At 39.0% G+C, this 24512-nt stretch overlaps 1 protein-coding gene across 1 annotated transcript in view; it reads left to right on the plus strand.

The window, feature by feature from the left end:
* crhr1 (corticotropin releasing hormone receptor 1) overlaps positions 1-10844 on the plus strand; it is a 95538-nt gene extending 84694 nt beyond the window's left edge. The window contains exons 13-14 of the mRNA XM_036552160.1: positions 1150-1191; positions 5011-10844. Coding sequence (XP_036408053.1) covers positions 1150-1191; positions 5011-5151 — 183 coding nt within the window. The 3' untranslated portion in view covers positions 5152-10844. The remainder of the gene's footprint in view (positions 1-1149; positions 1192-5010) is intronic.
* The last annotated feature ends 13668 nt before the right edge of the window (positions 10845-24512 follow it).

The raw sequence follows: 24512 nt of genomic DNA on the forward strand, positions 1-24512 counted from the left end.
GAGACTTAACACATACTTATGCAACATGGTATACAAATGTGACATAACCAAGAATGTTATAACATTTAGCCTTTAGCCAGGTGACATTCTTGGTTATGTCACATTTGGTATACCGTGTTGCATAAGAAAGTATTATGTCTCCCTTTATGAAGCATGACATTTGCTTGTGTATGGTTTATGAAGGCATTATGTTGTGTTTATGAAGGCTTTACGTATGCTTCATAAAACCTTTATAAGCAACACTTCATTTAAAGTGTGACCAGAAAAATTGAAAAAAAAGTCCACTAGCTTATCAGCTTTCACACTGAAACAATAACCTTGATGTTTTTTTTTTACCTCTTAATTAATGTTAATGGCAGTGATATTATTTACACATTCAATTGTAATAAGTGTTGACTTGGAAACGTATTTGGCAAATGAGTCCAATCATACAGCCTGACCTGATGGCTAGTTTAACTGAAGGCTAGTGTATATTGGAGTTTGGAACCTGAGAGGCTCACAGACGTCAGGTGTCAGAGCAATATGGGTAAACTCATGTTAAGTTGTTATTGTTATTCATAAATGCAACCATGCAAACGTGACCATGAGGTATTGACATCCAATGTATGTGACTTGGGGTGATAGAGAATGTTGTTGATTTCCCAGTTCCCAGCCTCTGTATTTATTTCTTAAGAATATGATTTGCATCAGAGGGGAAGTGTTTTATGAAGTAAAGGCCGAGGGAAATATCCAAACGTGTTAACGCTGGAAGCTGGATGAAAGGCGGGACAGTAACACTTCAAAGGAGATGATCACTTAATGAAGCAGAAGCAAGCCCATGCGGCTTTCTGAAATGTCATTTCCTGCACCTTGAGACTGATTGGATTGGTGAAGCTCCCGCTTTGCGTGTTTCATGCCTGAGATAAAGTGGCGTGAGGTCAGCTTCGGGGACCAAAGGAGAGGGCTGCCAACAATGATGAAAACAGACACACTCTATCCCCACTGTGTAGCCACTGAGACAGAACGTGTATCAAAAGGACTTAACAGATGAAACAACCGTGATAAGTCTGGCCAGGGAGAAGCGCTGCGCTTTTAATTTTAATCTGTGAATTCCTCCTTTAATGTTGATTTGATCTCTCTTTCTGCCCCCGCCAACCCCCTTCCCTGCAGGGCTTCTTCGTGTCTGTGTTTTACTGTTTCCTGAACAGTGAGGTAAGCAGATACATATTTTCATATAGGTCTTCCTCACATTCGCGTTATTGGTCATAACTCAGTTCAAAGCAGTAGCCACTCGAGGTAGGAAAAATCAATCGAGTTAAAAAAAAAATCAATCAAGTTAACACTTAGCGACACCCCACGCTAACCATCCGTTTGGTGTTAATAGCGACAAAAATGACTCCTGATAAAAAATTCATGGGACCAGAGCCAATCTGGCATGCAGCAGCTGGCTTTTTGCAGAGGATTGCATTCCATAAGAATAAAGCCTTTGGGAATTAATTTTAACGCTGGGAAAGGGCTCCGGGGGTGAACCCTACAGAATATTCCTCAAAAGTGACAGGCAGAACTCACAATGTCATCAGGATTGATGCATGCATTTATTTCTTCTGAACCACGGTACAAAGGCAATCAGCATGAATACATGAATAGCTATCCCAGCACCTTTTCGCTTTGGCGTTACATATGAAAGCTAATTTCCTTTATTCAGGGTAATCAGCAAAGGAAAATGTGGGGAAAAAAAAACGGTTCCTGAGGGAGGCTCACTGGTGCTAATGCTCCACAGTTGCGATAGTCTTCTTCTGCGGAGTATATAGTTCTTGATAATCAGACGAAGTCGTAAAAAAGAAGGCTAATTATAAAGTTCTGGGCAATACTGGCCAGGCCACATCAATCAGTTGCCTAGGGGAAACAGAGAAAGGGAAGGACACTTTCTGTTTGTCCTGGACATTGTTTCCACTAATAATGCAGGGAGAGCAAGTGAAATTGCAATTTCGGTCAGGAAAGTTTGCTTCTTTTGACTGCTTGGCATTCACCTGAATTGCTTTTCTCAGCTTCATATCTCATAATAAGCTGCTCAGTTCAGTTGTTTTTCTTTCCATAAATGTCTGTAAAGTAAAATAATTATCCAGACCCATGAGGGCGAAGCTTGCTCTCTGCTCATAAAATGAAATGTCAGTGGAATTTGAAGCAACATTCACACAGTCCCCACTGAATTTGAATTCCTTAGACAAGTGTTTAAAAGTGGTGCAAAAAGTCCTCTATAATATGCCAAACGAAGGTCTTTGGGTGTACTTAAGTTCACTCTTTCTACTTGCACAGTTTAATGGTTGTGCCTCCATATTGACACAGCAGGAAAGCAATACACCCAAAGGATGGCTTGAAAAATATATTTGCTAAGTAACTTTTGAAAGAGTAATTATTTGCAGTCTGATTCATTTTATGCTTTTAAAATGAATATTTCCATTTGTTTTGCCATCATGGAATGACAGGTAGTTTAAGTGCCTTAGACTAAATACACTTCATACGGCCAAATAGTACAGAATAAAATTAATAATACTTATATTTCTGATCATACCCTATTGATTCCTGGTCATTTTGAAACAACAAATATTCATGAAAAATACTCCTGACACTGTTCATCTTTGCAGGAAATGAAAAGACATGATGATAATTTGATACTGATGTTGCAGAACTGTTTACAATGACTAAAAAGAACAATTTCACTGCAGAGCATGAAACTTCAATTACAGTCTCACCGTTTTCTTGTTCAGAAAAGACCTACTCCACCTTTGAGGCTGCATATGGCTGGTTTTTGAGTCTCCTTTCTTAAGAAGTTTACCTTACAATTACCATTTACAAAATAAATACGTCTAAATGGAAGCATGAACTTTGTCTTGTTTACCATCCCCTTTTCACTAAGATCATTCAAACAGGTTTTGTCTGAATTTTTTTGTTCTGAAAATCTTCTGTTATGATTGAAATAAAGATGGGTATTTACCGCTCAGTAGCAAAACGCTGTGTCAGGCAGTTGTTTCCGTACAGACCCATGTGTTTCTGAAAAACACTTTCCACTCCACATAATCACAATGGCCTTTGCATTGTTGCGTTGGCTTTGCTATCAATTCATTTCTGGCAATTGTAAGTTTATAACTTGGCTGCAGACACAAATTTAAATGTAATATTATTATATTACACATGTTGTTAATAAATCCCCACATTGATCATAGCCTGAAATAGTATCCTGTTGCATGAGACGTTTGGCTTATTCTTGTCTAAAATATATGTTTTGAATTATGTGAAATGTATTTCATTTGGTTTTGGTTTAGTGTAGTTTCTCATACACTACTCTTCCTTGAACAATATTTGACCAAACATCAAGGGCACTAAATGCAAAAAAACTGAATCTATAGTTGTAACATCAGACATCTTGTCAGAATGAGTTTTTACAAGCAGTTGTCCTTGGTTAGTTAGACACATGCCAATTACATTTTCCTCACTCTTTATTTACCTGTTAATGGAAAGCATACGATCTGCTGTTGAAATGTGTTGTTGGTATGAGCATAAATACATTCTGAGGGCTGGTATTCAATGGAGATGCATGCCCATTCCTTTGGTTTGGTTTTTGAAGACCTTGACCAATGACGCACCAGCACCAAAAGCAGCTTCTTTGCATTTTCCCATTCATTATCTATTCTGCCTTGCCAGTGTCATGAATGAAACTCCATAATGCATGCTGACGAGAGAGGAGAAAAAAAAAGATGCCGTTGCTAGGCTCTGTTGGAAACCACAAGATACCAGGGACCTAGAAACTGTGGAACACGGTGTCTTGTTTCTTGAAATACTGTCTCTACAGACACCTCTGCTGCTGTTTGCCTGACATGCTTAACCACAGGCTAAATTTAAGACCATTTAAGTCTTCAGCAGGGGTGTCACTGTGTAAAATACTACCCCAGCAGTAGAAAGAACTTCAGTTGTACAGCATTATCTCCCAGCATTCTCCTCTCAGGATCTCAGCAGACGCTTGCAGTTCATTTGTGCCCCAAATTGGACATTTGCCATTCATATACGTGCATGAATATTGTATATATACACTTGTAGTCATCAAACTGAAACTGCTGTAAAACCAAAGGGTCAGAAATGTCATAACACACGCGTGCGTGCGCTTCAAGAACATCTTTTAATAGAGCGTCAGGAAAGCAGAACCAGGATTCCAGTGTGTTCTTCCAGCAGCTCCTACACTCACACACCCACGCTCCCTCAATTAGCCCCAGATAAATGTTTCTTTTAGATTAAACTGTATCACATGCTGGATGGCCTTTGTTTATTTTCCCTGTGTACTGTCTTTGATTATGTGAATATCCCAGTTGTCCAGATGGTTCCCAGGATGATCCGAGACAGACTGATGCCACTGAAATTTGACACAGGGTTCCCATTACAAAGTCTTATTTGAGAGAATCTTGTTACAGTCATTGGTTCTTATTTTAAAGAGCAAGGAAAAACCAAACTGACAGAAACCTTCCCTGTTTCTAAATTCAGTTCACTGTGAATATTCACTGTGATTTCTTTTCTTTGTTTCTTTATTTTGGATCAAAGAGATGTCTCAGAAATAAATTGTAAACATCTTCACAGACATAAAGAGATAAAGGTGGTTAGTGAAGGCTCAAGGCAGTAGATTTTGTTAGGGCTTTTTGAAATTTAAATTTAAACAGAAGGACGCATCAGTTCAGATAATCCTGTATTTAATTCTAGCAACAACAGTAACTATCATGGGGGTTTTAGGAGCAAGTCCTGATGGTTTAAGTCCTTTGCAAAGGCAGTGCGGCTTACAAAGCCTGTGCATAGAAAGGATAGGAAAGCTTAAAGGAAATCGAAGGACAAGGACTTCAACCTGTCACTCAGTTAAACTGAAAAACAAGTCACACATCACAAGTGCTGGGGTCAAAGCTGTTTTTGTCATGCCATGTGTGGATTTGTGATAGTGCCACCAAGTCTCCAGGATCTCAGAGCCTCCCTCTCCTCCGTCTGTCCCGGCAGGTGCGGTCGGCGGTGCGCAAAAGGTGGCACCGCTGGCAGGACAAGCACTCCATCCGGGCGAGGGTGGCCCGGGCCATGTCCATCCCCACCTCACCCACCCGGGTCAGCTTTCACAGCATCAAGCAGTCCTCCGCCTTGTGAGGGCCACAGATGGTATGCCGCCCGCCAGCCAGGGAGAAAACAGGGTACATTCTCGTAACGTCTGTAGTAACGTGGAGACGCAGAAGATTAAAAGAAGAGAGAGGAAAAGAGAACTGCAGAGACGAAAGGACAGGTGAATGTTGGGGCCTCTCTTTTTCTGAGCACGCTGGCGGGTCCGCATCACCGAAGCAAGACAGATCACAAGTCAGGGAAAAAAAGACAATTCCAAAATGCTCTGATCATGGTAGTTTTATTGAAAGGATTATTTTTTTTTGCCTGTTGTTTTATGGCCATCTGATCTATTGGATTTACTCAGTTTTTGTCTCCCCCTTTGGGCAGTATTGCATTCTGACATGGATGATCCCCTTCAAGCTACACCCCTAAACAACTTGACTGTGGCTATATACTAAGAGACTGAGACCATAGTGCAAGGGAAGTTTTACAGACAAAAGTGATAACAGCTTCTGTCCATAAACCAATGTTTTTTTTATTTTTAATTATATACTTCCCATCATTAATAAGGAATCATTTATAAGTTGAACCCACATTAGCATTGAACAGTGAAAACAACATTTTAAGAACATAGTGGAGAGCCAGCTGTTAATGGTAAAAGTGAAGTAATTCCCACTATTTATTCACCAGTTGTAAAGTAGACATCATAATATATCACATTAAAATGCTATACATTCAGTATTAACATGCTATATACCATAGACTACAGGATGTTGCACAAATGTCAGACTGTAATGCTATAAGTCAGAATGTGGTGTTGGTACAGAAGGACACAGGTCCACCTCTTTGAGTGAGAGGTTACAAGAGGTGACCATATTGACCCCTCACTGCTTGGCAGATTGGCACAGACAGCACAGCAACTGGACGAGGTACAGCAGGGAAAACAAATGCAATCATGACTGCATTGTTCAGGGACAGTCTTCTGACCCATGGTCAAATGAACTGTGAAATCATATGTATATGTGCACAAGGCCTTCTCTTGCCGTTTAGTTTCTGCAAAGGAAAGCACTTCCTTTTTCCTGCCCTGGGTCAGTTCAGACCTCTCACTTCATTCGCCTCGCTTTACCCCGGGATTTGATCGTCATGCTCAGAGAAAGATGCTGTGACCGGAGGGAGAGGAGAAAGAGCTGTGGTCTTACCATCCGTAATGAATTTCATGCCTGCTTAATGTTAGGTTTGGAGGCACGTACAGTATCATATGCATCAAAACAGATACTTTTGCACAACACCATAACCTTCTCAAGTGAATTTCTGTAACCAAGTGAATGTCATTTAACACACACATGTGCATACATATCTACACACACACACACACACACACACACACGCATGCACACACGTTGTTGCATTTTAGAATTTAACATTTCAGCTGGGTAGCACTGAGTGATGGCTCCGTATGAATCAGAGGTTTAATGACATAAAGAAAGGCATTAATTCACATTAAGCAGATAAAGCAAAGATTTGGCACAACCTCCTTCATTATGATGCAATTAGAACATTTTCAGAACTTCTCCTCAGGTCCTTGCAAGACATACTCAATTTCATCTTGATGCCTGCATGTCAGCTGCTGAGCAATTTATATGCTAACTTTATTTGTAGAAGGTGAGCTCATGCACTTTGTCAGTACACTTTCCAGATTGAAAAAGTCCCCTATATACAATACATCCAATGGATAAACTGAGTACACCTGAGAACCTGCAGGCAAGTAAAAGTGTTTCATGCAGTCGCAATTTTCCTGACAGTCAATCCTCAGCCTCTGGCCCACAAACTGTTGTACCTCAGCAACAGGTTACCACTATGTATATGCGAACCTGGGTGGCTTGTCTTTGGCAAAATGTAAAATGCGTTGATTGCTAGATAGGTAAACCCAAAGCATTGACCCTTTCTCAATTAGCGGTTGCTCTCTGTCTCTCTCCTTCCCTTTTTGAGGAATGGCTCGAGTTGAAAGGTATGTCAGTGTCGTTCGGTGGTCCAGATCTCTGAGGTGGTTTTTTAATTGGTCACTGTGAGCACCAGTTCGACAGATTCATTTGCACTCTGCACACCAGATCCTCCAACACAGCTGAAACTGGAAACTGCAATTAGCTCACATACATCCAAGTAAATGAGGTTCCTGATTAAGAAAGACAGACGTGGAGCTATTTTAAACACTGCATTTACCACAGAGGCAAGTCATGCAAAGTTTTGCAATGGTAGCTTTACTTCAGTGTTATACATGACAACTGCTGTATTTTCTGTACATTTCCAGCATTAGTACATACCCATTACCCCATCTTCTTTTAATTTTTGTGGCTGTCCCTTTTCTTATATAAATGTTTTAACTGGCATGTTTTTGTGCCTGAATAACTTACAAAACATGTCATTGCCTCCAGTTAATGCTTCTTTAGAGGCATATTTGCATGTCAATGAATAAATTCATTTAAAATAAATAAGATAAATTAAATGGTTGATGCAAGTTCCATATAAAAATCCTACAAAGTGCATTTCTGCTGTAATGTCACAGTTGCCTTATCTGTGAGCCTCTCAGATATTGTACTAATGAAATCCTCCCACATGTTAAAATTTTGCATTAACCAAGTGACAGCTACAAAAAATGCAAACAAGAATAATAATGTACAATTATAATGAAGATATTACAGAACACATAAAATAAAATGATAACAATTATATTTTTTTTTCTTTCAGTTGTATAAAGATGACTCATCTTCAATGCCTAAACTCTAAATTCACATTTTCCGCAGAAGTCTAGTTTATTAGATGTATTGGGTTAGTTTGATTAATTAGCTGGTGTCCGCTGGGAGCTGACAGCAAGGCAAAGGTGTACTGCATCATAGAAATGCATTTCCCACCATCTGTAAATCTTATGTCCATCATTCCCCCTCTGACAGACAGATTGTCAGACAGCTAAGGGGGTCAGCCCCAGGTGGCACTCCCTTCAGAGGAGACAGGGGAAGAATAAACTGATTAATTACTGACAAATTAATTAGTTTATTCTCAATTAAACAGATTCATGTGAGATAATGACAGGGTTTGCCCATAATTCTGAATGGCATAAATGCATCACTGCATTTTCGTGTTTTCTGATGAACACTGTTATTAATATAGGACATGAGTTGTGGAGAAGGAGGAACAGCTTGTGTGATACCCCTGGTGGACATACTGATATGCCTTAATATAGGATGCTTGATTTAAAAACACCACTGATGTCTCAGCTGAGGTGTACAGCATGTGACTAATTAAATGGGATTGTTGGGAAGAATTCTTGGCTATTTTGCCTCCACATCAGAGAGAATGTGTGACCATAGGGGGAAGCCGAGGGTGGAATGGGACCTCACAACCTCTCGAGAACATGCCATATACATATTTATGAAAGTGTTCATGAATAAATAGAAAGATAAATCGTAAACAATTAGAAGTATATATTCATGGTAGTCTTGCTTGTTCCCCCAGGCGCTAGCATGCCTCTTTGAAAGCCTGAAAGAAAACAACAAACTCCTTCATTATTGTTAATATGACACATCACGCTTTTTCTTTAGGAAGCAACCATTTTCAGACTGCTTTGCCACTTGTGATAGATACAAAATGATTTTCACTCTGTTTGGTGTCAGGAAAGATGCTTGGAAAGATGAAGTGAATCCTGACAAGTGACCACTTCTTCCACTTCCACTTCTTCAAAAAGAATTGTAAAATAGGTTTCCATGTAACAGCCCGAGACTATTTCACAAATGGAAAGCACACCGTAAGGAACGCTACTGCATTCAATAATCCTAAACAAAGACATGCCATGCAATTATTGTACCTCATAGAGGTAAAGACAAATCCATCTTGCTGTTTGGAATTGGATGCCAATCCAAGTGATTTGTCCTGAAACATTTATGTTGACATTCCTTGATCCTTTTTTGGAGAGAAAAATAATCTCTTCTCTTTTCAGAGCATGTAACTTCTTGTCAACTGTAGCCCCATCGCTCAAATGAAAGAGGATTACAAGACATTCAGTTGTAGACTGCTGATGGTGAAAGTAAAAAGAATTATCCCTGTCAGCTCTAGGGTAAGAAAGGAAGGTATTGTGTGCAGGGAAGACTTGATGGATACTTGCCTCATTATTGAACAGCACAGAATTATGGGTAGAACTGTGAATGGGGATGACAAGAGAGAAGATGTAGGCCCGATTGTTGCTGTGTCAAAATAGACTGTCCTCCTATTCTGTCAGCTGCCAGACTTAAAGACCATCATGCACTGCAGGGCTGTACCACAGAAGCTGCATCAAAAGGCTAACTGTAAACTGCAAAACACCTTACCCGTTGGTAATGTCCTCACCCGCCAGGGATTCAAAAGCAAACTTTTTGTAAAACAATCTAATAAGTGGCTGCTATGTATTTCTGTGCATTTACTAGCAACAGAAGCACAGCTTGGAGCTAAGTATGTTCAGAGTCCCAGAGTAAACCACATATATCACTCATCAAATCTTTGTGGAGTGTTTTGACTGGATTCCAAACCATAGATTGTTCTTGTCATATAAACATTGTCAAGGTCATTATTTAGATGCAGCAGTATTGATTTGGGTGGGTTTATATTAAATTTAATCATGTTTATAGGCTATTATGTACATCACTTACACAGATGCTCATTAAGCATATGATTCAGTATTCATTCACGGTCTTGTGATAAAAGCTAATCAATGTGAATAGAAAGAGATTTTTATCATTGATAAAAATGCAGTCATTGTTCTGCGAAGGCAAAATGTTAAAATCCAAGTCCTGGCTCAAGTGCAACCTTAGTTCTGGACTGCAGTACCATTTTGGGAAATGACAAATACTGGTATTTCCAGAGTGTTTACGGATAAGGATATGTAACTCTCCTCAAAGCTGATGAAGGTGGAGAGAGAAGCACCTCAGCACTAAATTTCCCAGGGGAGGCTGAGGTAAAATAAAATTTGTTTGTTTTACGTCAGCCTCCCCCTCTGTCTCATTCCATTGCCAGAGGAATGAAGCATTAATTTGTTGATGTCATGACTTTATTCAGACCTACCTGCATGTGTATCTTCTCTGTTACTTTTGGCAACACTGATACCCTTCACCGTGAAATATCCAGCATTTTAATGAGTCTGTGCTGTTACATATACATATATACAGTAAGACCTCTGAACAACTCTTCTTCTGCAATTCTCTCTTTTTTAGAGAGAGAATTCAAATTTTCAGGAACATAATGGAAAAAGTAATGAACTATCCTTTGAAGGGGGTGTACCATAACCACAGCAGATGTGTTGTGAATTCTGGTCATGTGACCAAAATAGGTTTCTGTCAGATGTATTGTAATTGTATTTGTCACTATGCAGTTTGTTTGACAGTGACACACGCAAACTGAGTGTTAATTATCTTGTTTCTTATTCCGTGTTCCATTCGTGTTCCATCGCAGATATGTCATTGTGGTTGTCAAGACAACACTCCTTCTGTATGAGCAGTGCCGCTTATGATGGGTATTGCATTATTGTGTGGCACTCCATTACAGTGAGATATAGCACCACTGTCATTTTCCCTGCGCACTCCTTCATGAGGCTTCAAACATGTACAAGGCTATATCCATATCTCCCTGTGTAGCTACATTAATAAAACAATGTCAATTAGTGTTGCCTTTTCAGGCATTTCTACTGCTATTATCTGTTGTGCTTGTGTAAAACTAAAACATGTTTGTATTTATTTATCACACAGAAATTTATATTTGTCACTTATTTAATTCATTAAAATACACAGGGGACATATTGTGTATTATATACATTTATGAATAAACCAAATTTTCTCTAGAAAACATCTCCTCAAAAGAATATTGTGTAGTTTCAGATAGATATAATAAATGTTTAGAATATGGACCGATTGTAACCATGATAGCAGTGGTTTAAACCTGGAGGTTTAGATCATGAGACCACTGAATGCTATGTGATCTGAAATGGCTATTCCTAGTCTCATTTAAGAGCACCAGTGAAATTGAACTGAGTGGTTTAAACCCATGCTAACATTGTTTCTATTGGCCCTATGTGTTTTTGTTTGTTTTGTAATGTTTTGTGGAATGATTAATATATTTATTAATTGTTAGTTTGTGTTTTTTTCTTTTTATAAATGTTAGTTATTATGGAAAAAATGGAATTGTACATATTTATTGTAATTAAAATACATACAAAAGCAAAAGCATATATTTAAATGCTTTGAGATATGTATGAAATAGTGCTTATTACATTGTGCATTAAAATGTGTTTTTCTAAAGATTTATTCTGTGGTTGATACACATACACACACACACACACACACACACACACACACACACATCGTAAACATACATTTTTACGGGAGTAGGCTGCTCAAATCCATTTCAGTGCCTATCAGAACGTGCTGAAGAAGCTGATTTATAGCAGATATAGTCAATATACCATCTAAATGGAGTAGAAATTCAGCAGCAAATCTTAGAGAAATGTATGCGCAGCAAAAGTTCCATCAGGTACTGTCTGATGTCTTGGTATATGTGATGTTTGCACCAAACATCACATATAGCAACTCATTATGCAATCAGTGATAGAGCATGTGCATTTAACTGCTGACAATGCCCTTCTCCCTGCTGCATCAGGGAATGGTGATTGTTTCCAAACACACACACACACACACACCACTTCCTCTTCCAGCTGATCGAGGAGAGCATGCTTACATGACCTCCACCTCATCCCTCTGTCTTCATTTGATGCTCCTTTATTTGTTCATGTGTCGCATTTTTTTTTTACCTTGTGTGTGCATATAGAAGTCACTATACTTAAAAGGCAGGGAGGAAAACTAATAAGCGTTGTAAATCCTTTACAACCATTTTCAGTAGAAAGACTTTGAATTTACCATGTAAGGGCATTTTATGAATGTTCTACGCAAATATGAGACTTTCATTACACACAGAGTTAAGAAGCTCAGTATTTTACAGAATTTTTGAAAGACCACTGTTAGTGTACTTAACACTCTTCATACCTCGCTTAAACATGGTATGTACTTGTCACTCATATTGATAGTGTATATATATGAATGCACTGAAACATGTAGCATGTTGTTGGATTGCTCAGGCTTGCATCAGTACCTGTCTGAAACCTCCTCCTTGGATGCCTTCCCTCAATTCTAAAATTAATCTTTTCCAAAATGTCACCCCACATCTCCCCCTGATCCTGCATCACCTTCTGCTGACGGAAGTTTCTTTCTTTCCTTCTCTGGTTCTGTTACAACTATTGTTGCCTCACTTTTTGTAAAAATATATGAACTTATGCAGAGCAACTTGCACAGCTTGCATGACATCCATTTATACAGCTGGATATTTACTGAAGCAATTTTGGAAAAGTACCTTGCTCAAGCGTACAATAACAGGCATATATATTTTTGGTATAGTTTATATTTTGAACACCTTATCCATTCACACAGCAAGATTTTTACAGGAGCAATCTGGGTAAATGACTTTTCTCAAGGGTACAGCAACACTTGTGTATGTGTGGTACATATTTTGTATAGTTTATATTTTGTACACCTTATCTATTCACACAGCTAGATATTTACGGGGGCAATCTGGGTAAAGGACCTTGCTCAAGGGTACAGTCATAGCGCTGCCACTGTATCGCATTCCGCAGCTCCCTGAAGCTCCTCGGTTGTTCACTTCACTCCTCTGGCTCTGCATTGCTGCTCAGATTGGCTTGAGAAGCCTTGTTCTTGCTAACTCCTGTGTTAATCGTCCTGCCACCTTTCGTCATCAGATATGATTTCCTCTACAGGAATCCCAGGAAAGCACTGGGACTGCACAGTCTTTTGTACCCTTTCTTTAATGCTCTAGTACACATCCCTCTATATTTCTCCTACTCTTGCATTGTCTCTGTTCTTTATGTAATGGGATACTTTCGATTTTTGCAACTTCATATTTTTCATACATTTTTTAAAAGATGTAAATAAACTTGATTTAATCTGTATTTTATGAAATATCAAGAATATTCTCCCAAATCTATTTTGTGTTACATGTCCTTGATGCATTAAGTTTAATTGTAGACATTTTGATTCAGCAGACAAAAGTAAAACCCTCAAGTTATTTCAGTGAATGTGTTTATGTATGTGCTGATCATTCATGCAAATTTGTTATGTAAGTGCATTGATTGTGTTTTTTTCATGTTTGTGAGGATTGAGTAAATGCATTTAATTATACATAAAAAGCATCTTATCAAAATGCAGCAAATAATGGGGCAGAGTATATTGAGCGAGACACCATCAAACAATTACGAATGAAATGATTAACATAATAACGAGCTGCCTTGCAAACCACAAGGGTGTAAATTATACCAGAGGTCTGTACTGTAAGGCAGGTCAATAAATGTTCTGTCCCTTGGGAAAAGCAGGTCTTGGAAGTGAGAAAACCAAACTTCAATTAGATGAGATCTCAAAACTTCATTTTTGCCCCATTGCTGTTGACAGCAGTTCAGATGAATGTACCTTTTACAGTGAAGGACACCCCTGCACAGGAATGCTTTGTGTCAAGTTGAGGACATTTTGATGAGCTCACCTTCTGTCTCATTGGTGTTCACAGTGAAGCAGGTCTCTGCCTGGTGAGCAAAAAATAATAAACACAATATGAAATACAAAACTACCTTCTAAGACATGTCTTGGTTTTTTTTTTTTTAGCACAGAGAGATATGTTAAACAAAACATGAAAGGAAATTAATACATTGACACTCATTTACACTCAATACCAGCTGTTGACCTATGGTTTCCCATACACAATAGCATGTAAATGCTGTTTGAATGTGCATGCTTTCAAACAGAGTGTGCAGGGAGTGTTTACTACATGTGCAGGGGTGTGTTAGTAGGTATAACAGACACAATACAGGATTAATCTCATAAATCTACAAAGCCCTCCGGGGCCATGACTAAGAAGGCATGCTTTTGGTTTCTGGTGCTAGCTCAATAAACATGAGATGCAGTGAAGGTTCAAAGCAAAATAAGTTAAGTATATATCCAGCTGTGCAAATGGATAAAACATAAACACAGTAAGATATGTAGATTGTTCCAGATAAGAATGTCCACTGAATAACTGTAACGCAATGCAAACTTTCAAAATGAATTCAAGCAGCAACACGGAGCACATGAAGTTAACTGACTAGCTCTCATACTGAAAGGCCATGATAGGCTGAACAAAGCTGCACCTATTAATTGGGCTTCAGGGTATCATCCTTTCCAAAGGTTTGATACCAGTTTTTTGTATATTGCAATGAAAGTTCCTGCTTTAAGAGATTGTGGTTGTAAGCGTAACAGTGAGAGAGAGATTTGGAAGTACATCTCCTGAAACTCATACTGGCTGCTTTAGCCTTTCGCCAGTTTCCTTGGGGTATAAGCTGTAGTAATTAAGCTGTAGCATGAGCTATATATCTTGAGTACATTAATTGAGTCAGTTGTGTTTAACATTGTTCAATCTCTTGAATGCTGAAGTTTGAGCTTCTTTCTCTTGTGACAGGGGCTTTGTTCATTGCTGTCTCATTCCTCTTCTGTTATATCTTTAATTTTCTGAATTGTATTTCTCCTAGTTTCGTGTTTTATTCTATTTTGGCATGATTTATTTTGCACGTGTGCAGCCTTCACCAGAGCTGTATATGCTCATCCTATGCATTCTGCTTCTGTGAGTTTCACTAATGAGCCACAGCTCCCAATCAACCACTCTGCATTAACATTGTATTACATCCACCTACATTACTAGGTCACAACAGCTTCTTAACAATCACCATTAGAGCAGTGGATTAACTATAGTATGTACAGTATTCAATGTGAAGAGACCATAAAGAGATTTTTCATAACTGTTTAAAGTGTTATATAGAGCAACATTCATGGCCAATTTGAGAATGAATATGGGAAAAGCACTTCATAAAAATACTTGCAGTATATTTAATCAAAGTAAAACGAAACAGAAAAAAAAATTGCCTTTGCTCTGGTGTAGTTTTATTCTCCAGTGTAACACTGATCAGATGGTTAATTCTGCTGCTCACTTAACATAATAACAGTCATAATTTTCAACAGCCAACTCACTGGTGCAACCTAATTCAAATGCAAGACATTAATGTCACATAATTTGCTTAAATAACTTAATGCTCTCATTAAATGCATCATTTTAGGATTAATCACAAAGGCCCCAAAGATGCATTAGACACAAATAAATGCTCCCGTTGACATGATCAAAGCATTAATGGCTACGGATTAAAGATCTGCTTTGAATGAGTTCTGGACATAAACTGACAGAATGATGCAGTCACAATGAAACCACACAATGTGAAAAAGGAAAGGAGGTACATTAAATATTTTTGGACAAATCTTGTAAGCAGAATATTCTCAGTTTCTGTGAGGCACGGGTCCACTGTAATGTTTATTCTGTGATACTAACTGAACATGACTATTAAGAGAGTGCCCCGAGCAATACAGACTGGCAATATTTTGTTTTTTAATATGCTACTATACTACAGACCAAATCACTCCAAAACCAAAATTAGCCAGAACCATAAATACAACCAGCACAATATTTGGATAGATGTTTGCTGGTGTGGTTAAATAACCAAACATCCTTGAAATGTAAAGGCTCCAAATTTATTGTAGCTTTCACAACATTTACATGTTCACAGGTTTGCTCAGAAGCTGTCTGGCAGGGGCCCCTCGTCTCTTGGAAATTTAGGCTCCATCCACTGCAGAAGTCATTCTCCCGTCGCCATTCCAGTAGTTTTATGTCAGAATTTTACTGTTAGGTTGTTTTCTCAGATGGGACCCAGAGGCACACTTTTAAAATAAACACACGACTGAGAAACACATGAAAGGAGAAGAGAAGGCTAGACTGGCAGCTTTATGTAGAGGAGCTAAGATTATGGACTTGGAAATGATGTAAGGTAAGCTCTCACCCAGAGCATGCCCAGTCCCTCCTCTGAGCACTAGCACTGTGGAGATTATTGGATATAACCAAATGAAAGATTTCTCCTGACTGAATAGAACTTGGCCAGATCTACCACAGTAATCACCAGAAATGCTCTGTTTTCTGTTGTTGGACACATGCCAGACAGAAGACAGCGCTTCACTTGGCTCAAACCGTAACAACAGTACGTGAAAACGATAGTTTGCGAGGAATTACCGAAAGAATCTGTGAAGGGGTTCAGAAAAGATGGCATGAAGTTCAGAGGTGCACAAATGGAAAGTATGTTTTAACATGACACATTAAGACGGGCAGAAGAACACCTGAAGAAATAGACCATTAAGGTGTTATAGCCAAATGCTGTTTGTTCTCAAAAAGGTATAATTTTAGAGACTGTGAGTTACAACCAGGGTCTAAAACATTCAGTTTCTCATAATGGTATGATAACTCTTTCGCAATATGCACTAACCCTGCTTTGGCCTGTGCTGCTGCTGCTGTTTGGGGCTTTTCTGCTGGTCTTTGCAGATTCAGCAACCTCCACTCTGCTGGTAAGCCTACTCTAGGCTTACCAGCAGTATTGGTGATCAAAATTAGGTAGTCAGTAACCAGTGTTTACAGGGGCTGTCTAGAACTATTTTGAAATTATACCACTTGCTAAATAAAATCAATCAACTCACTGCCCCCATTCTCTCTAGCTCCAGGTTTCTCACCTCTCGAGCTGAGCTACAGGCCTACATATATTATAACAACCTATTCTGGGGGTACTTTTTTCCCCAATACATATATTTTTATAAGCATATTGTTTTTTTTTTCACCTTGTTTCTGATTGGCTGAAAAAATGTATTAGAATAAATGGGTTGCAAAATGTGGAAGATAGATGGGATTTTCATTGTTAGTTAAGCTACCGGTCTAAATGAAAAGTTTACTTAATTGCTTTACCAACCTAATGTAGCTACAGTTAAACCCTGATCACAACAAATCGTCAAGATAATACTTCATCTATATTGACATGTTTTTTTGATTGTTTTCCAGTAATGCCACTACATTAGATACTGTATGTCAGGCCACAATAACGTATTTCCAAGCACTCTGCCTACCTCATGGTAACCCAACTTAGCTCATTTTAGTTAGTATTACATTTTTCTTTTCATGTATATGTATTACATGATTTATTTAGATAATTTAGTTGTTCAGAGCACAGGCAGCATTCAGTCTGGGCCTCTCTGTAAACTAAATAGGCTTTTCCCTGTTGATATTCTCATTTGGCAAAAAATAATGTATTGCTTTGCCACGTTCCGTGGACATTGACATAGCAGATAATGATTGCACAGTAATACTTTTAAATGCTCTTCATTTTTTTCCTGCACAGTATGTTATTGTCTTCAAGCACAGCATTTAGCTACAGTGATGGAAAAAATGTTCCACTAATTAACAAAATGTCATTTCTGAGTGCCACACACTATTACAGTATTACAAGCCATTTTAGCTTTTAAACACAAACTTGATTGAGTCAAATTATGCGCCATGCTTCCCAGAAATCAGTTTAATAGCTGAATCAAATGAAGGACTCTGGGGTTACAGTGCATGTTTGAAGTGCGTTCATATTTCTTTACTTGCTGGCGGAGAGTTTACTGCTCTCTGAATCAGCCGTGACAGCAACTTTGCCAGAATAACAATGACTTAGCTCCCAGGCGCAGCCCTTCTCTGCCTCTTCCTGTGTAATTCACTGTGCCCCATCCAATCAATGTGCTAACCTCGAGGGGAGGGGTGACAGGATTTCAGGGCAGTAGTGTAATCAGTGCCTGCTACTGTGGAGCCACTGCAAAAAAGAACGATATGCTGGGGGAGGAGATGTGTCCCTCTCTGCACAAAGGAGATGGTGGGCCATTTTCCCACGTGTGTTCAAACATTTCCTTTGTGCCATTTACAAGCTCCTTTCTCCACAGCAACTCGGTACCTGACATGCAATGGGACCCTCAGAACACCCTAAGGGTGTAGGCAATTGCCTTACCTGGCCTAACTTGTGGACTGGTTATGGGTGACCAGTCAGAACCTCCCATGTGATTATTCAGTCTCCATGGCTGGATGGCTTATTATCAGCCACTGTATAATATCTTAGCATTTACATTTAGACTGGTTTTTAATTTGAGCCCAAGGAAATGGTGACACCATTTGAAACTTTCCTACACTTTACAGCTGGTCGGTGATGTATGAACTCCTCTTATATGATGTCATGGTGCTCTCAGATGTCTGTGTTTAGCTTATGTGTACATTAGTATGATAAATGTATGTTTGCCTATGTACGGTGGAATGAATTTGTGCAAACAACAATTACTGTTGTATACCTTTATACTGTATCTCTTCCACACCTGTTACCACTGAGGACAAGAATAGAAGCAGCCTCCTCCCCAAAAACTACCCCTCTCTGCTTCTGATTCATGCCTGAGGGAGTATTTGCTTCTCCACCATGTCAAGCAGGAGAACCCCCGATGAAGAAGAGGCACTAAGTCGCGGTTCATTGCTCTCTCTTACATGAGGCTAAGCCTGCATCTGACCTAAGGGAAGGAAGGAGAGTTTGCTTGTACTTCGTGTGTTCCATCAAGTTGAGAAAAGCCCCATATCGTATTTTAGAAAAGAGGCAAGATGGCTTGAGAGGTTTCTGTGCCTACTGCGCAATGTATCAGTTCAGCTGCCCTAATTGAATGGAATCTCCTGGGACTTCCTGACAAGCAGCTCTCGCATTTTCTCCGAACCATGCAGGATATTGAGGTCGCACAAAGCACAGACACATTATGACATTATTTCACAGTACAGGCTCTGTCAGATTGTACTGGCCAAAAATAAGCGACTGAGAAAATCAGTTTGTACTCTGGGGTCAGAACATTTGCAGGTGATTTGTCATTATGGTGATGTAGCGCAGTCCACTAAACATTGTACCTGTTTATCCTGATAGTCTGGGCTGCTTTGGGAGGACATGCTGTTTCACAGAGGAATTGTCCTCTCTGAACCTTGTTGACTTTGCAGGCATATGTATGGTACAAGCTGTGCAAGTCAGTATGGTGGTGTATCTTGTATAGAATTCAAACTCTCAACACTCTGCAAATGCCATAAATGTTCATCATCCATAACTCCAATTATCAAATTGCCCATCATAGTTTACCTGCAATATTCAATTTTCCCACATACCCTTGTTTCTTTCCCTTGCCATATCACATTCCTCTTAGCTAGTGACATCCTGTCCCCTTGCTATACTTCCTTTATTTCCTACTTACCCTTCTCTTTTGTATGGGTTTATGATAACTTTGCACCATGAACACATTGCTGATCGTTAAGATGGTTTTATGCGATAGACATTTTATGTATTTTTTCTTACAATTTGACATATGATTGGTTTTATATGCATTTGTTTTTACATATGCAGTTTCGTATTCAATATTTTATCTGCAACGGTTCATCCATCTGACTGTGGTAACCAGCTGGAGGGCACATTACCCTCATTATTGTAACTGTAGCTAAAGCTCCTGCTTATGCCGTACTTAGGATTCTCGTCTTAAAGCTGTAGAAAGTATAAAAGATATAATATCTGGAGGGTTCCATTGTTGTCCATACTATGTGTGTGATGTACTTTATATGTATTTTTACTGTCAAGAATATGGGGAAAATAAGAGAATAATGAGACAGTATTTACATGCACAGTTCATCTGGTTCAAACAATTACATGGCATACTTCTTATACCTTCATAAATTTCAGACTTCATTTTTCTTATTCTATTTGTTTAATAGCTGGATGAAGGTTAGTAAAAAGAAGTCACAGCAAAGACTGAAACTATGCAAAAACAAACTGAAACAAACTGAAATTATGTAAATGAAGTCTTAAAGCAGTCAAAATAAACTCAAGACTGCATCTGCGAAGTGGGTGAAAGACAAGATGAATGAAAGAAAGAATAAGGAAAGAATCATTTGCCTGTTTTATATTTGCAAAATTTAGTGCTATTTAAAAAGATGATACAGATATGCAGCCATGGCAGTCGGATAAAAAAAAAAAAACTGTTCCCTCATCGACTCTACCAAAAAAATGTCAACAGCCCCCTTGTGGTTTCTTGAGAAAGTAAAGACCTGTATTTGTCATCCATTCGGCTTGGCATGAAGCTCAACCAGATGGCCAGTAAGACTTCAGAAGACCAGAAGTGTTAACGTAATTGCCACCCACTACACTTTGGAGAGGGTCCAGAAAGCAACGCCTGCACTAAATACTCAGCACTTCATTACCGCTGAACTTCTCCTGTTGAAGTTAAATTATTTCAGGTCACTGCTGATAAAGTTTTGAACACCTCTGGCTACTGTGTAAAAGGTTCGTGTTGTCTCTGTTACTTTCCACACAGAGTTATTTTGATCATCTTTTCTCTAACCATTTGACGTCAGAAGCAAAATTTAAATGTGGCTTTTACAGTACCAAAAGCCTCGTTGAGCGGTCTAAGTCTGTACCCCAGACCGACGAAGAGCAAATAACAAGCGGAGAGTGATTATTTATATCACACATAAATAATTCACACACTATTCTCCATCAGTCCCTGCCGTTCTCTCTGAAATTCCATTGTGAGGACACAGTTGTGTTTATTTAATGGAGACCAGCTCAGCAACTTCCAGCAGAATGAAAATAATGTGTCCTCATTCTTGCAGAGATAATGTCTGTAACATTGCAAAGCACACAACCCTATAACACAAATTCACCCTCTGGTTCATTAAATGTTAGATTTCCACAGGTTGGAGGATTTGACCATTCAGTGGCACAGCAGTGATTAATTCCAGAATACCATGCTTTCATCTGCATTGGCTATGGCCTAAACTGTACTGCAGGTCTCTTAAAGAAATATGAATATGTGTGTCTGAGTGGAAAAACACCTGGGCACCATTAAAAATGGTTATGCCACTTGACCTGAATGGCATGTGGTGCATATGCGGGACCACAGGAATATCACAATGCGTGCTATGAAGATGTATGTTGTGGACTTGCTTTCGCTCTATTGTGAGTTGGATACCATTGCTGATTAAGACTCAGTTAGCCTGCCCTAATGCTCTACCTGACTCACCTCCTCACAAATGGCAGCACAGGCAAAGGCTTTAAAAAAAGCTTTTCCAATTACCAATAAATAAATAATGAGTAGTATAGCTTTGTTGATTATTACTCAGCAAGTATGGCTTTACTTATTCCAATAAGGAGTTGTTGATTCTTCAGGGCTCCCTCTCCACTCTCTGATCACATGCTTGGATTTCCCCATTAAGTGTCTTTTTCTCCCCTTTCTGTTTCTCTGCTTTGATATATGCTGTCAATCAAGAAGTATTGAACAAAACTTTGGCTTTTTTCCTAAATAAACAAGGCACGGAAGTTTTCAGCCATTACAATTTCTCACCGTGTCTTCTGCGAGAGCTTCAATCCTGCATGTAAAATTAATTTTTCTTAATTAAAAGTCAATGTCAATTTTCCACGTGCGCTATCTTCAGTAGCGGAAGACTCTCGCACGGACTCATCTGCATTTGTTTACTTTGCATTGTAAAAGGGGATCATGAATGAATCACCGGCTCTGAGGAACAGAAGACCAGAGGAGGAAAGAGGAGGGGAGAGAGGCATGGATTTCACAGATACTGCCTCAGCATAATGAAAAACAGATTTGTCACGTTTCTCATCCTTGCTTTACGTTTTAGAAATGCCAACCTCACACGTGATAAGGCTGACTTTGTTTACTGTGGAAAAATGTTCACCACAGTTATTATAATAACAATTTGGGGCCTGTCAAGTTTCATTGACTGAAGTCACCACAGAATGATGCAGCCCCTGTCTCTGATGTATAGTTGTCGGTATCAATTAATATCCACCCGGCAGAAAGTCTTCCCATGGTTCTCTCTGGTGTGCATCTCTCACCCAGGAATGTAAGGCACAGCGTCCAGTTGGTCATTTTTGAGGTGAAGGGTTCCTGTTAGGTTGTGTTTGTGTCAGCTTGTGGGTTCCAGACTGAGTGAGGGGGCATGGTCAGTCTCTCTAGTGCCATGTGCCCATCACTGCTTCCATGGGACATTTAATAATGACTTATTATTAATTCCTAAATACATAAATATGATCCTAAATACAGTCCTAAAAATATAATTAAAAATTAATCATGTATTTAGGACATTTTGTACCAGAGTTTTCCATGCAATGTGCCACATAATAAAAGATAATAATGATAAAATAAAGATAACCAGAGACAAACTAGAACCAGAGACAAAATTATTGTTGTTGTTCCAAGATAAAAGCAAGATTTAACAAGGTGTGTGTTTAGGTTTTAATGTGTCAACTTTCTGAGCCGCCCTCAGATCCTTAGGTAGGCTGTTCCAAAGCCTAGGGCCTTAAGAGCTAAAAGCTGCCTCGACATATGTTTTTGACCTGGTTTTAGGAACAATTAATCGATTGGAGCCAGAGGATCTGAGAGGTCTACTAGGACCCAGAATAGAGCTTGAGCAAAATTGAACATTCACCAGAAATGCTAGAAAGAATTTTTCCTATTAAAGGGGGGGTTCTTAATTTTTCCATGAAAAAACTAGTTTGTGCACTGTTCATTGTCAAAGTGGGACTTCATGAATTTGAGCTTGGTCATTTCCTGCAATTTTACGTTTTATGGAAAAGTTTCGAAAGTATTTGAATTTGTTGTTTTAAGACTTTAAGAAAAAACCATAAAAATGTACCTTAAACGGCTGATTTATAGGCTCCATCGGCATCAAAGCAGGTTTTCCTGCACTCATACAGTCACCCTAGTTGCCATTCTCTCAGCTGGGTGTTCATCTGTTCCACTCTAAACCTCTGAGAACAAGCTCCTCGCATATTCTCAAGCATGCAGAAGTGATTCATGGCGTTTTTGTTTGTGGGAGAAGCAATGCATCTTCTTCCAGACTGTATGACACAAGTGCAGAGAACAGACCGTCTCCTTTGTTAGTACGAGTACATACTTCTGAGTAAATTTTTTTCCTTTTTTGACTATCTCTGGTTCTACGTTGCACTACAGTAAGCTGGCAAAGTGCACTGTTGCTGAGAATGTGCACTCTTATCAATGCAAAAGTTCCAGTAAAAAGATGTGCCAAGTTCAAACTCAAAGTGCTATCTCATCCACAGCAAAACTACTCCTTTTATATTCTGTTGTGAGATTCCTTTGCATGTTTCAACTGCATCACCTACTTTTTTATTTTCTCTTCCTTAACCCAGCAAACAAACACAGAACTGCTCAGAGTGTAGCTCTGCTGTTGAGTACAAATGTCTTATGCACTGGATTGTCTTGGGCTGCTCCTGGGGCAAAGCTTTGTGCTGAGAGCTGATCCATCTCTTGACAGGAAGGGTATCCGGCAGATGCTGTCCCCTCCGTCACCCCATATTCACCCCTCATGGCCACCCAGTCCCTCCCCTTCATCGTCCTAGCTGTAATCCATTCAGACACCACAGACAGGTTTCTCCCCTGGGAGCATGGTCACCCCTCTCCTCCCCAAAACATACACACACATATACGCACACAAAGACGCATATTCCCTACAAATGTATTATTGTGAAAAACATCATAAGTATTGAGAAAATTAGTTCCAACACAACATAGTTTAGCGTCCTGCTAAATAATATGTGCCATGCATCCTTTGCTGATCAGTACTAAATGGCTATGTTCAAGTGTACGAACACTTCGCCTTAGCTCTGCTCACTCATCCAATGAATAAGGAGAGTCTGTTGCTACAAGATCACCAAAGTACTTGTTCCATATTATATATACAATATTGGAAACTGAACAGTAGAGAAGTATGAAAGCTATATATGTGGGCTAGCTAGATAACTAAACAGCAATCCAGCCACAGAAGCTATGCAGATCAGGACACAGCCATATCAACTTTTCCGACTGAACGTTTAGCTACTTAGTAAGTTAAGACAAACATTGTCAGCATTACCATGCAATGTGGCTATCTTGCTAAAAAACTTGCTAAATGACTATACTGAAACTATTTACTCACATATATATGAAGATATGAAATACATGTCAGAAAATTTTATTCTCAATTTTTAAAAGGGACTCTACTTATAACTTTGCTGCGTAATGGATAGTCTATGTCAGCAGTCAATCTGTAGTCTAACAGTATACAGGACATTTTATTGTAATGATAGCATTTAACAGATATACATTTTTAAAGTGTGGATAAGTACTTATTGTAACACAATTTAATGTAGAAAAAGATAACAATGTTAACTCTTTTGCTATCAACGTAGACTAACCATGATGTGTAATGTTAGCTACCTCAGCTAGCTAGGTTAGTTATCTTATATAGTGGAGGTTAAATAATAAAATATTAACACTACTTATATTTTGCTCCAAATGAAAAATTAAATGTGTCAAGGTTTCCTGCTC

The sequence above is a fragment of the Megalops cyprinoides genome, chromosome 19 (assembly GCF_013368585.1).
Source record: "Megalops cyprinoides isolate fMegCyp1 chromosome 19, fMegCyp1.pri, whole genome shotgun sequence".
NCBI classification, from domain to species: domain Eukaryota; kingdom Metazoa; phylum Chordata; class Actinopteri; order Elopiformes; family Megalopidae; genus Megalops; species Megalops cyprinoides.